Source organism: Bos mutus, chromosome 11, assembly GCF_027580195.1.
Source record: "Bos mutus isolate GX-2022 chromosome 11, NWIPB_WYAK_1.1, whole genome shotgun sequence".
Lineage (NCBI taxonomy): Eukaryota > Metazoa > Chordata > Mammalia > Artiodactyla > Bovidae > Bos > Bos mutus.
Genome location: NC_091627.1, coordinates 14,111,670 through 14,125,916, shown reverse-complemented (window position 1 = coordinate 14,125,916; position 14,247 = coordinate 14,111,670). Strand labels below are relative to the sequence as shown.

Below are 14,247 nucleotides of genomic sequence, written 5' to 3'. Positions count from 1 at the left end.
AAAGGCAGAGAGGCCAAGGACAGCCCCGGGAGGCAGGAAGGAGGCGAGCAGGCAAGGCCAGCCCTGAAGAGGGAAGGGTAGGTACACCAGAAGTGGCACGGCAGGAAATGAGGCGGCGGGCAGGGTCCAGGGATGCATGCAGCCCAAGATGGATGAGGCTGAACCTGATCTCATCTATTCATTGAACCTGCTCTGGCTGCGGGCCATGACAGTGGCGGGGTCAGTGTGGCCGGACTGTGTGTGAGGGGGGCACCAGCAGGAGGGGAGGAAGGGCAGGAGAGGGTAGGGGGAAAGAGGTACAGATGGCGTCCGTGGGCCCTTCTTGGGGACGGGCCGATCCTACGGGCAGAGAACAGGGACTCAGCTCCACATGGAGCATCTCTCTTCCCGGAGGAAGGAGACGCCTGCTCTTGTGATCACTCCAATTACCCCCTACGCAACGAGCAGCTAATTACCGAAGAGGGTTAAAACAGTGGGACTTCCTATTAAGAACGAGGCGGTGGGGGAAGTCTCCGATCACTCGCTCCGATAATGGAGCAGCCTCTGGTTCTTCCTGATCAGTGGCATCAAGAAAACGCAGGGTCCGCTCTGTCACTTGCTGACCTCCTGTACTACGGCAGCCTCGGTTCCCCAATGCTCACTGAGGGCCACGGGGCTTCTCAAGCCCTGTCCTGCCCTGGAGGGGCTCCTTCTAGACCGTGACCACCCAGCAACCATGCCTCTGGGTGAGAGGCGAGGGGTGAAGGGAGGACGGTCCTCATCCTAGGAGCTGAGGTTCACCCCAAACAGAGCAAGGGGAATTCAGCCTATTAAAACAATTTTTTTATTGATTTAATGTCTTCTTGGCTGTGCTGGGTCTTTGTTGCCGTGTGTGAGCCCTCTCTAGTTGTGGCGAGCAGGGGCTGCTCTCCAGTTTCCGTGTGAGGGTCTCTCTTGTCGCAGAGCTTGGGCTCTAGAGTGCAGGCCCAGTGGTTGCGGTGTACGAGCTTAGTTGTCCTGTGGCACGTGCAATCTTCCCCGATCAGGGATCGAACCCACGTCCCCTGCACTGGCAGGCGGGTTCTTAACCACCGAACCAATAGGGAAGTCCCCTAGAATTCAGACGACTGGTTATTTTTTTTCTAAAAAATTCAATGTGTTTGGTTGGTTTGGAACCTGATGATGGCATCCCATTTTGTCAAGGGCATGCTTTCTGGAAACCGACTTCAAGAAATGATATCAAGTTAGAACTTTGTCTAAAAGATGCTTTGCTGCTCCCAGCTGCTAATAAGCGTGCAGGGACCATTTACTTGGGTCGTTAGCTGTGAAATCCATCTGCTGTGGTCACAGGGTTCTGGGAGAGCGGACAAAGGGTTTTCAAACTCATTTTCTCACAGTGGACAGTTTAGGAACACTGACGGTCCTGACCTGTGACACCAGATGGCGTGGCAGTGTGCAGAGCCCTGGGGGTCCCCAGGCAGGAAGGACCCACCAGTGCTCTGTTTGAAGCTGGATTCATACTCACCTGGGGACACAGAGGGGATGGGGCTCTGGAGTCGACTGACCTGGACTGACACCTGACCTCCCACGTGACCTCCCAGGCCTTGTTTCCCTTCTCTGAAAATGGGAACGGCCTTACATAAGTGCCCTGGACGACTGGAAAACAGAGCTGATGACACCGCTAAAATGGCCCTACTTGGGAGGCACTTGCTGCTCATCAGGTACCTCCCGTCCTTCCCACCTGTGGCCACCCCCTGCTTTTTGCTGGGAAAATAGAGGCATTTATTTTCTTTATAGAAAGACAAAGTCTCCCATCACTTAACAGCCCAGCATGGGCCCTGCAAGGCTCGGGGACTGCCAGGGCCCCCTGGGCGGTGGACGGGCTGCAGACCTGGGTCTGCCCTGGGCTTCTAGGAGAAGGAGGGGAGAAGCAATGGGATGAGGGCATCACATGGGAGCCACCCTGTGGGGGCGGGGGAGGCAGACTTCACACCTTGAGGGAATGGGCGTCTGCCTAGAGGGAAGGTGAGGCAAGGATCAACAGACCCCCACCCCACCCCCTAAACTGCCCAACAGCTGGAGCGATCTTAGATTAACAGCCTTCCCTTTGGGTTGAAAAAAATTCCAGAGAGGATGACTCCCAGCTGGGCATTTCAACAGACACTTTTTGAACACCTATGAGGGACCAAGGTCTGTGCTGGACCTTGATGCAACTGCTCCCACTGGTTGGAGTGAAGGGGATTTGGCTCAGAGACAGGGAGGAGTGTTAGGAGGAAGAGGAAAAGCAGGGGAAGGAAGATGTCTGTGCTGGTCTAGGACACATCTCTGACCCTTCCTGGATCCTACATTCGTGAGCGTTTTCTGAGCCTTACTGTGTGCCAGGCACCATGCTAACGAATGCTGTCCAAGACCCTTCATTCTCCTCCCTCAGAGCCTGATGGTGAGCTCCTTCCAGGGCCCTCCAGGGTCCTTTATAAGTGGGGACCTTCTGGGAAGGGCCATGTTAACCCCAAACCCAACAGCGTTCTGGGGAGATTGGCTGTACAAGGGCAGCTTCTCGTCTGCCTGTGGTCAGCGGGCCCTGGACCCTGACTTGCCTGTGGCCATTTTCCAAAGTGCTCCCTTCCGCTGCTTCTGAAGCTTCCCCTCTGAGACGGGCAGGGTTGGGAGGTGGATATCTGGGGACATGAATGGTAAGGGTCTTGTTGAAGGGAGAATGTGACTCCCCTTTCCCCAACACTTCTAATGTCAAGCTCTGACTCGCTCTGATCCTTACGCAGGGCTTATAGACACATTCCTCCCCTCTGAAGCCTCCACCTTCCCCAGGGCTCCCCACACACTCTGGGCACACATGGTGATTGCCCTACCGTGGAGAGCTGTGATCAGAGGACACATGACTGGGGAACCCCTGCTGTGGGGTCAAACCAAATGGGACAGAAGGTGGCTCACAGGCTGCAGCCAGCTCTGAGACTCCAGGAGCCTTCCTGAGCTGCCTCTCAGTGAAATCTGTATCTTAATGAGTAACACACGGAACACTGCTGACAACAGACAAGCTCATGAAATCAGCCAGGTCGGTCTGTTAACTGCACCCACGCAGCACATGATTGGGGTGGGACAGCGTGCAGGCCTCCTGGGTATTTCCACTTCATTTTCACAGAATGGGGTGGTAGGAAGTCAAATATGATGTTCCTAGGCTCTAACCATATTCTCCCTGGGGGGCCCCCCCGGGCAGACCCCAGATGCAGCTGCCTTGAGTTCTTTCCATGGCCCTCCGTCTTGAGGTTGTTGGTGCCCCCCACCCTGCCCCAAACACAGCAGCTTTTTATCCCCAGTTGTGGCTTCCCACGAGCCTAGAAGAGAAGAGGCCATCTGTCATGTTTTGGATATCATATGTCCGCTGATGGCTTGCGAGCAGGTGGGCCACCAAGAGGTGCTGGGAAGGAGAGCGGGCGAGAATCAGGCGGGCTCGCCAAGCGCAGCTCAGCGGAACGCGGAGACGAGGAGCGGGATCTCGGGCTGGGACTTAGCATCCTGCCATCTCTCCACTAGCAGGAAGCCCGGGGGTGGCGTCTTTCAGGCTCAGCCTTCTTCCGGGAAGACAGAGCGGCCCTCAGGACAGGGTGTGTCTGGAGTGGGAGACCTTGTGGGCGCCGTCTGTGCAGGGCTGGGGCCGGCCCTCGGCCGGTGGGGCTGGAGGCGCGGCCTCCTGCGGGGTTCCGCTGGGCTGGAGCCGGCTCCCTGACGATGTGCCGCTGCGGCCACACACTAGGCGCTTCTCGTCCAGCAAGGACAGGTGATATTCACACAGGTCGATCAGCGAGGCCACCTGCTCGTGGAGCGGCAGCATCTTGAACTTCCTCTGGGCCAGGTAAAAGAAGGCCTCCACGAAGGCCTGCAGGCACATCCCTGTGGACGAGAGACCGGCGTTAGGGGGACTTGGTGTGCGCGCGCAGGCGCCCTGGCTTCCCGACGCCAACCACCAGGCTCTCTCCCCACCGCCGTTTCCTTCGGAGAGGAAACAGGGCCGTCTCGGCCTGCTTGACCAGCGCCCGGCCAGCTGGGCATTCACAACCGCTTGCAGATTCACCCTTTAAGCTGCCCTGTGAAGAAGGTTCAATAACCCAGTTTTACACATGGGGAAACTGAGTCTCAGAGAACTGGAGAGACCTGGGCAAAGTCCAGTGGTAGAAAGCCGTAGGGCTGGGATTTAAACCTAGCCCAATGCCTTATTCTCTTGCATCGCCATCAAATGTTCCCATTAAAACCCAGCCCACAACTTTTATAATAAGGGAGAGGGTGTGAAGATGAGTCCAACTTGATGGCCATTCTATAACCTCATGGAAAGTGCTAGGTGCTCAGTCATGTCTGACTCTTGGTGACCCCATGGACTGTAGCCTGCCAGGCTCCTCTGTCCCTGGGATTTCCCAGGCAAGAATACCAGAGTGGGTAGCCATTCCTTTCTCCAGGGGATCTTCCCCACCCAGGGATCGAACCTGGGTCTACTCATACTGCAGGCAGATTCTTTATCATCTGAACTACCCAGGGAAAGCCCTCATAGGCATGTCAGTTACATTTCTCGAAATCCACAAATTGTACCTTAAGTTAAAATCTGTGCATTTTGCTACATGTAAATTTTACCTCAAAAAGTAAAACATATCTGACCCCTCCTCTATACTCAAAACTATATTCTGAAAGGTATTAATAGGAAACCCCATTTTGTGCCTGGAAGGTTCTTCTATTTTGCCTCGTAAATTCCTACTCCTTCTTGGGATTTGAGCTGAAAATCACTTACTCAGCAAACCCTCCTCTGAGTGCCAGGTAAGATCCAGCCCCTGGTAGAGGCTTCTTGCCTTTTTCTTGGTAGCACCTTTGGCGGCTAGTTCAGGGTTTTATTTGCGCGGTTCACTGACAATCTCTAGCTTCCCTGCTGGACTGTGGGCTCCAGCTCACCTCAGTCCCCCCCAGCGCCAGGTCCCCAGAAGATGCTCCATACAGAGGGACTGACTACGTGAGTGAATGAACGAATGAGTCAGCGCTAGGCGCTTCACAGACATGCCTTTGCAAGGTCACTATTATGATGTCCCATTTTACAGATATGGAAACTAACAATCAGAGACGTTGAGTAACTTCCCTAAGGTCACACAGCCAGAGACCTGTGGCTTGGAAATTCACACTCTGACTCCCAATTCTCTTAACCAAGTTGTGCCTCGCAAAAGGTTCTGAGTCTTCCCAACATCCTAGTGAAAGTGAGCTCCATGACCCAAAATCATGGGGCTCCCTGGGCTCCTTGGGGAAGATGGCTCTAAGGCTGGACCAAATGCCACATGGTACTTTTAGAGAAGCCAGCTCCCACTCGTAATCCACACCTTCCCAGGGGCCTTGCTTCCTTCTCAGACAAACTGGTTGCCTGCTCTGTCACTGTAGGCAGAAGCCTGGCCTGGAGTTCGTAAATATTGGATGATATATGGACCCTGGGATCTGAGAGATCTTTTTGTGTTGGAAACTTGAGCTGAGCAAAGACGTTGCTTTTTTGTTTTTTGTTTCTAATCTTCTAAGTCCATCAAAGCTTTTTTTTACTCAGCTTCTCTTGACTCCAGACGCTCTGCAAGTCCCCTGCTTGGTCTTGACAGGAGCTGATACAAAGAACAGTAACCCTTTTAATGTAAACAGAGGCCTGGTACCGACCAAGACGGAGGGGATGAGGCCTGAGCCTGTATGAGGAGACAGACGTTTTCTAATCACTGACTCTGGGCCAGGGCTGTCCTAGGGTGTGCGTGCGTGTGTGTGTGTGTGTGTGCACGCACAGTCAGCGGGAGGGTCCAGGACATGCAGGCTGAAGAGGCTGGGATCTAAAACCAGAGAAAGCCGGGGCAGTCCCAGCCCCCAACTTCACAAGTGTGTGATCTCCAGAGCGCCGCTGCTCCAAGTGTGGTCGGCAGACGGGTGCCGGGTCCAGGAACGGCATGTCCCTGGTCGCTGACAAGATAAGGAGCTCAGGCCAGAATAAATCACCCTCCTCATCAATCACATTGTTCAGTTCAGCTGGCAGCGCTTTGCGGCAAGACTTTCCGTTTATAAAGGAAGCCGCACGTATTTACATGCTAGCTCGAGTCTCCTATCCAGGACTGGAAAAACAGTGCGTGACTGCAAGTTTCATAGCTCTGGGGTCTACAACCCCCCACCCTCAGTTTAACCACAGTCTTGTCAAAAAATTCAGATTCCAGGATGGGGCCCAAGACCCTGCATTTCTGCCAAGCTTCCCAGTGGTACCCAGGCTGCTGGTCTCTGGAGCACACACTCTGAACAGTGAGGACTGAGCACCTTTTACTCAACAAACACCCATTTCCTTCCCTTAATTGGAGGCAGACTGTGATTAGAGCAATAACACACCCCCCAAAATACAATTAAGACCTCTTTCGGGAGAAAAAAGTATGGCTAAATCATTGAGAAATCATTATCAATATCTCATTATTGATAAAACGAGAAATGGGGTTGACTGTGATATCCTTGGTTTTCTTTTTGCTCATCTACATTTTCGGATTTTCTATTGTACTGCCTGCCAAGTCGCTTCAGTCGTGTCCGACTCTGTGCGACCCCATGGACTGCAGCCTACCAGGCTTCTCTGCCCATGGGATTCTCCAGGCAAGAACACTGGAGTGGGTTGCCATTTCCTTCTCCATTCTATAGTACACACATGTGCAATTAAAAAATAATGCAACTGGAAAATCTAGAGAGTGGAAAAAAGTGATGCTGGGACAGCTGCTTCTAATCATGAAGACTGCTACTATTTGAAGTCATTGCTTTGAAAAATTAGAGTGCAAACTTTCTGCATACATGTTCTGCTTTGATAAAAAGTTTATATAAAGTATACGCACGAGGATGAAGGGGAATGGACATTACTGACTCCTGCATGGGTCACGTACACGATGCCAGTGCTCCGACCCTCACTACACGTCCCACTGTGCAGATGAGAAGACTGAGGCCCAGACAGATCACATAACTTGCCCTCAGGTCACATGCTGGTAAGCGGCAGGGCTGGGATTTGAACCCAGGCCTCAGGCTCTGCTGATTCTGTTCAGAAGCTGTGTTGGAATACGGACTGCAGCTCCACCCCAGGGTTCTTGGTTCTGAAGGTCTGAGAACTTGTGCTTTGAACACATCCCCAGATGGTGACGAGGCTCCTAGTCGGGATCCGACTTTGAGAACCTGTCCCTGCCTCGCCTCCTCCTGCTGCCAGGTTCAGTCTGTTCTTTCTCCACTCTGAAAGCCCATCTGCAAAAAGGGGCCTGCTTGCAAAAGGGCTGGCCCCTGAAACTGACAGAAGCTTGACTTTGGGCTAAAAATGTCTGCCTTTTAAGACACTCTGATTGAAAGCAGACTTGCAATCAGTTATTTTTAAAAGACTAATGATGGAGCTGGAAAAGCATGAACTTGTTCCAACTCTGCATTAAGTCCTCTCTTGGTTTCTGAGAAACCACACATCCCCAGTTTCTTCTAGCGTCACGGCTTGACCACTAATCGGGGGCGGGGGTGGATGGGCGGCAAGCTCTATTGCCCTCTGCCAGGCCCTGCCCTTCTCTGTCTGTGCTGATGGAGTGTGGGCCTGAAAGGTTCTGGTAAGCCAGGCCATAAGGGCCCTGTGGACCAAGGTGGGACTTCGCATCTCATGCTGAGGAAGACAGGTGGCCACTGGGAGGTTTCCAGGTGACATGGTCAGGTGTGTGCTGTGTTGACAGCAAGTGGCAGGGGCACAGGAGAAAAAAATCGGGAAGATGCATTAGGGGGTTGCTGTGCTGGTCCTATCAGGCGAGGGCTGATAGCGACTTGGACAGGGCAGCAGTGGGGGGTGGTGGCGTGGTGAAAGGTGATGAGGTTCTGGATAGAATCTGGGGGTCGTGCCTATGTCTCTGAGGGGCCAATGGGGTGGATGGGGGCATGAAGGCAAGTCAGGAGTCCTCACGAAGAAGGGGCTCTAACAGCAGGCTGAGGGGACTGGCCTTCCCCTCAAGGCCTGTGTTTTGCTAACATTTTATCTGTAAAATAACCTGGGGACCTTGCCGGAAATGCAGGTTCCTGTTCCTGTCCCCTGGAGGCTGTCTGTTGGTGATGAGGCCCAGATACTGCTTGTAACTGCAGCGCTGGGGATCCGACACTCAAGGGTGATCAGGAAGCTTTGCGATGAACATTCCCTCTTGGCTGTCTCTTGAAGGGCTCTTGAGGAGGCAGTGGAGTGAAGAAGTTGAGAGCATGGTCTTTTGAGAAACCTAGCGCTGGACTAGCCCTGCCATGGGTGATCAAGAACCTCTAGGGGTGCAGAGAACAAGCTCTCTCCTCTGAAATCCCACTGCCCACCTGTCTCTACCATCTTCATCTGCATGAGCTGCCAAATATCGTAACACAACACCATAGCCAGGGTGGCTCAGACAACAGTTGTTTATTCTCTCAACAGTTCTGGGGGTGGAAAGTCTGAGATCAGAGTGCTAGCATGGTGTGGTTCTGGTGAGGGCTCTCTTCTTGGCTTGCAGACAGCCACCTTCTCTCTGTGGCTTCCCAAGGCAGAGAGAGAGAGAGAGAGAGAGCCAGCAATTTGGCATCTCTTCTCATAAGGACACCAGTCCTATTGGATCAGGGCCTCACCCTTATGACTTCATTTAACCTTAATTACTTCCTCAGAGGCCCCAACTCCAAAAACAGTCATACTAGGGTTCCAACATATGACTGAAAGTGGGGGGTAGGGCATGCTTTAGTCCATAGCGCCCTGGTCTGTAGCTTGGTTCTGCTGAGGTGCAGCCAGTACTTGCAGTCTCTCCTGCCATTTACCAGGTCTTCGAGATTACTTGAGCTATTTAGGAGAAAATGTAAGAAACCCTGCCCCTCTCCCCTGCTCCTCCACCAGCCCTGGCGGATCACTCCTTACAGCTCTGATGCGGAGCTGGAAGCATCTCTTTGGTAACATTGCTTCAGTGACCCATTACAGTAAAAGGGATGAAAGGAAACAATAGCACTTCATATTCTTTGACCCTTCATTATGTGCAAGCCTTGGGCGAAGGGCTGCACTTGCATTATTTAACTGAACGAATCTCTCAGAAATCTCAGGGAGCAAGTGTGACCATCAATCTCGTTTTATATTCAAGAGACTTGTCAAAGTCATATAGCCAATAAGGTGCCTGAGCCTAGGATTGTTCCCGTAACTTTTTGACTCTGCTGAGGCTTCAAGAGCCGTCAAAGAGATGGCCAGGTCAGGGTGTTAATTCCAGTCACTTAGAAGGAAGAAATGACGCTGCCTTGCAGTGAATGAGGGAGCCCACCTCCCACCACTCCCATTTCTGCTGGATGCCAGCAAGGAGGTGCAGAACCGTCCCCCAGGTTTCGCAAACAGGCTTTCCCCTCCTGCCCGCTGTGCCTGAAGATCAGCTGCTGAGTGTTTTTCTAAACTTCATTTGGGTTCATGGATCTTGCTGGAGAAAGCAACCCTTGGAACCTTCCAGTGTAGCCATCCACGTGGCTCTCGCCGAGATGGCCACTTGCATATAGGATGCAGCCCCTGACAGGCTGTGGCCTCATTCTGTCCATCAGCCTGGTGAGAGAGGGCCCACTGGCTCCTGGCCCCCAGCCTGCTGCTCTCCACGCCCAGGGAGGGGCTCTTGATCACTGGACTTAAGGACAGTGCTGGCGGCTGCGCCTTGATAATCTCATCATCTACTCTGGGGCTTAAGGATGGAAACAAGAATAATGTGGTCCGTGTGTAGAGCACCTGCCAGTTTACAAAGAATATCCGTTTTCTCATCTGGTTCTCTGAGTCGCTTTCAGAAGAGGATGTTATTACAAGGATTCCCCACTTACAGTTGAGACCCAGAAAGGCCAAGTGGCTTGTCTAGGTCCCCTTAAGTGGATGAGGCGGCATTTAAACCTTAGCTGACTCTCAAACCCACAGTTCTCTTTCCAACACAGTGTTCTTTCTTAACATCTGACATTTATGTATTATTTTATAGTTTATAGAGCACATTTGCATATATGATATAATTAAATCCAAATCATTGTCGACAGCCAGAGATATTACCCCACACTGAATATGAGATATATTTTTTTTCCCTCTCAAATATACCTGTGCTTCCTTGCTAGTAATTCTATTTCAAAATATTGGTGTGCTGGGTTAGGACAGCTATTCGCTGATTCTTTCTCTCACCCCAACCTTTAAATCTCTTTCTCATTGCTCACCTGGAAGAGAGGTTTCTGTCTCATAGTGACTTTTTAAATGTGCAAGTATACAGGCTTTCTGTTTGGAATCGGTGGTGGGAAATAAAGCTGAGTGATCTTGACTAGAATTACTTTAGTGGTTCCTCTCTGTGCAGCAGAACGCTCCCCAGAAGAGCTATGTGAAGGCTGCACCGACTCAGAGGTGGTTAATCACGAGGATCTGTCTTCTCCCCATTGTTGGGGTGGCTTGCAGTCTGCTCTGATCTGTAGCTGCAGTTGGTCCCCCGAAGCATTACCATAGTCCTTCCCCCAGGCCTGGGGCTGGGGTCTCAAAGGGCTCCACTGCGGGAGATGAAAACTGGGCCTTTCCCGAGAAATGGCATCTGGCTCCATGGAGGAATGACTGATTGGGCTGGCCTGGTTCCCGCTCTGCTGCGTGCTAGCTGTCTAGTCTTTCGGGAGCCAGTTCTCCTCTGGAGGGCTTGGTTTCTATGTCTGTAAAGAGTGGCTTTTATCAAGCACTCCCTAGAAAAAGCCCAATGCAGAGCTTGAAAAATACCAGTCATCTCCCTGCTTTAATGCCTGCCCTTTCACCTCCCGCTGCCTGGAGCGCTATCATGACGCTGGCTTCATTTGCTTCTTCTACTGCACTAACCAACCGGCTCATCTCCACACTAGGCTGTCCTGCGGCTGGGGAGCCTGCGCCCCCATCTCTAGCTGGCACAGAGCAGGCTTTCTGGAAGTGTTTGTGGAATCAATGAGCCATCTGACTGGGATTACAGGAGGAAAAATTATGCTGCAGGGTTAGAGGACCTGGATTATCACCTGGTCTCTGCCCTCTGCGTGTCGTGGCTTTGGGCCAATTACTCCCCCTCTCTGGGCCTCACGTTCCCCTTCAGTAAAATGGGCAGAGGATTGGGTCATTTCTCAGGATTCCAGAAGTGTTAGGAGGGATAGTGGCTTCTGAATGTTTGAAAAATAATAACTGGGCTTCTCTGCTGGGTCAGTGTAAAGAATCTGCCTGCCAATGCAGGAAACACGGGTTCGATCCCTGATCCAGGAAGATCCCATATGCTGTGGAGCAACTAAGCCTGTGCGCCACAACCCCCGAGCCTGTGTGCCTAGACCCTGTGCTCCACAAGAGAAGTCACCGCAGTGAGAAGCCTGCACGAACTAGAGAGTAACACCCTGCTCTCCACAGCCAGAGAAAGCCCACGCAGAAACGAAGACCCAGCACAGCCAAAAATAAAATAAACAAATTGTTTAAAAAAAGAATATCTTTAAAAATTCTATTATAATAATTAAAACCTCAAACCACGTTTATTGAAGATGTTCTGCCGCCCCGACTCACGCTGTGCATTTTCCCTGCACGTGTCCCTTCAATCTCACAACAACCCTGAGAGCCTGGTCCTGCTGATATTCACACTGTGCAGCTGAGATGGCTGAACCCAGAGAGGCCTGGCCACTTGCCCAGGGTCACATTTCCTGTGCCCCAGTTCGCACTGTCCAGGGTGGCGGTACTGGGTCCCCCACTGCTGGTCTACACTATCTCATCCCAAAACAGGTGGAAACTTCCTCAAGGCTCAACCTTTAAGGGACAGAGGAGACAGCCATTCCCCTATAGCTGGGGAACGGAAGTCTCACGCACAGAGTTCTTGTATCTAGGCATTGCAGCAGCGAGTCACCATCACCTTGGTCCTTGGCTAGATGGAAAAATTACTAAGTGTCAGGAGTGAACCATAAATAGACCTTGGATAAAAATCATTACCCCCAGAAGCCCGCAGCACCCACATAGCAAACATAAGCAAAGATGAAAGCAGTTATTCCATCATTTCATTAATCGCAGGTCACACCGCTGGCGGGCACAGAGTGGCCTGAAGGTCCCGCTCCAGCCCCAGCCAGGGTCACCCCTGATTCCATCACGAGGCAGATGCAAACTCCTGAGTCATCGTCTGGGGAGATGGGCTGCAGGGCTGGTCACCACTTCCTGCCACCTCCTTGGTGCTCTTCCAGATGCTTCTGGTGGGATTAATGGCTCCCATGGACCTTCTGAGGCTCAACATTCATCCCTCAGCAGGGGTCACGATCTCTGGCTTGGAAAGGACTTCAGAGATCACAGAATCCAGGCCCTTCGAGCACCACAACACCACTCGGTAAGAAGTAATGAGTAGCTGGCATAGAGCGCATGCTTTGTATGCATCAGGCACTGGGGTGAGCTCTTTATGGGGTGCCTCTACCTCACCCTCAAAACAAAATCTAGGGACTTCCCTGGCGGTCCAGTGGTTAAGACTCCACGCTGCCAACGCAGAGGGCATGGGTTCAATCCCTGGTCAGGGAGCTAAAATCCCACATGTCATGCAGTGCGGCCAAAAGATAAATAATAATAGTAACTTTAAAATAAATAAATAAAAACAAAAATACAATTTTTAAAAAGCAAACCTCTTAAAAAAAATCCAGGTGGCTGGTGCATTTCTGATTTCCATTTCACCCTGTGGTTGTTCACCTGTGTTTAGTGATATAGCGAAATTTTGCTTTTGTCTTGGCTGTTTATTAGTTGGATGCTACAGCTTCTGGGGTGCAGGAGATAGAGACGGTCACCTGGAGCCCCACAGCCTGGAGGTGGCGGCGGGGATGCGAGCCCAGCTCTGAATCTGCCCTCCCGACCCCGGGTCACACAGAGAGGCAGGGAAGGGACCGTAAGTCTCGGGCCAGCAGGAAGAGCATGGTTTCTGGTGCTGTCTCTCTGGCTCCTGCCATTTCCCTGTGAGGTGCTGAGTCAAGGATGCCCACCCTGACATTGCTGATGGTGGTCATCTATCCCTCAGTTGAACATTTCCAGTGATGGGGGCAGTCTCATCACCTCCCTAGGAGGCCCTGTCTCGCTGTGTGCTCTCTGCCACTGGGGTGAAATATGCAAAGCTTCTGTACTGGCTCTGCTTTTCCAGAGAACAAATCTAACTCTTCCCCACCATGGACTTGCTCTGAGAGGATTTGTGTAAGGCAGCAACTAGAGCAATTCAATTCCACAGACTTTTGCTGACCACCAATCAGGGGGATAAGGAGCCAGGCAAGCCCTCATCCCTCATCTGAAAGGAGGGAGGGAGGAGAAGGGAAGGGAGGGGAGGGAGGGGGTGGGACCAGGAGAAGGAAAGGTTAGACAGCAAAGGAAGAAGCAGATGATGCCTGTGAGAGGCAGGAAAGTGGAAGAGCCTAAGGGAGGAGGGGCACGTGGTCTGGAGTCAGTGCCCAGTGCCCCCAGATCATCAGGGTCTCCCTCCCGAATTGTGCCCACTGGCCAGCAAACAGACCCGGTCTTGCGTTAAAAGGCTGCTTTGACATTGCATCCACAAGTCACCTTTCCATCTCTGCTCCATGCTCAGCCAAATTTCCCAAAGGGATGCTGGTGCAGGCCCCGTCTCCACAGCCTCCCCTCCGGAGCCTCAGGTGGCTGGTTCCCTACCTCGCCACCAAGCTGCTGTCGCCAAATGACTGGCCACCTTCCCTCCCCCATCTTCTTAGCTCGCTCACTCTCTGCATTTGTCCTTGTGGAAGTGACAGGGACAGAGTAAAAGGACAAAGTAGGTGATCACATGGTTAATTCCCCTAGGGGGATTGTAAGTAGAAAAACCATGGGAGACCCCCGTAAGTTAAGGATTACTCAAGAAAGCAGGTTTGCTTAACCATAAAACCAAGCGGGCTTAGCCACAAAAGCAGGTAACACTGGCACGAGACGTGCCCCCAAACAATAAAACAGCAGTGGCAAGGGACCCACATCCTGCCCGGTGGGCTCAGAAAGTTAATGACCCCCAGGATGAAAAGGTACTCTCTGTACAGAGACCTGAAATAATTTTTACAGTCCCGGCTTGACCGTGTAGGGACCAAAAAACTCCCGTGTCCAGCCTGGAAAAGGAGCTGAAGATGGAAGCACGGCATCTACTCAAGAATGAGAAAGAAAGCGGTCTTCTCCACTGCCCCCTCCCCCCAGTTTTCCTTTGATTATAAAACTGTAGCTCAGTAAGTTCTCAGGGTATGGCACTCTCTCGCTAGCCTACCTGTAAGCCTCATAAGCAT

At 52.1% G+C, this 14,247-nt stretch overlaps 1 protein-coding gene across 6 annotated transcripts in view; it reads right to left on the bottom strand.

Annotated features, from left to right (window-relative positions):
- Positions 1–847: 847 nt before the first annotated feature.
- The window catches only part of TTLL11 (tubulin tyrosine ligase like 11), a 270,271-nt gene continuing 256,871 nt past the window's right edge, over positions 848–14,247 (bottom strand). For 5 of the 6 annotated variants that reach the window (XM_070379049.1, XM_070379050.1, XM_070379053.1 and 2 more), the window contains one exon: positions 848–3,885. In XM_070379049.1, the coding sequence (XP_070235150.1) occupies positions 3,590–3,885 (296 nt within the window). In that variant the 3' untranslated portion in view covers positions 848–3,589. The remainder of the gene's footprint in view (positions 3,886–14,247) is intronic. The other variant, XM_070379051.1, reaches the window with a different exon arrangement.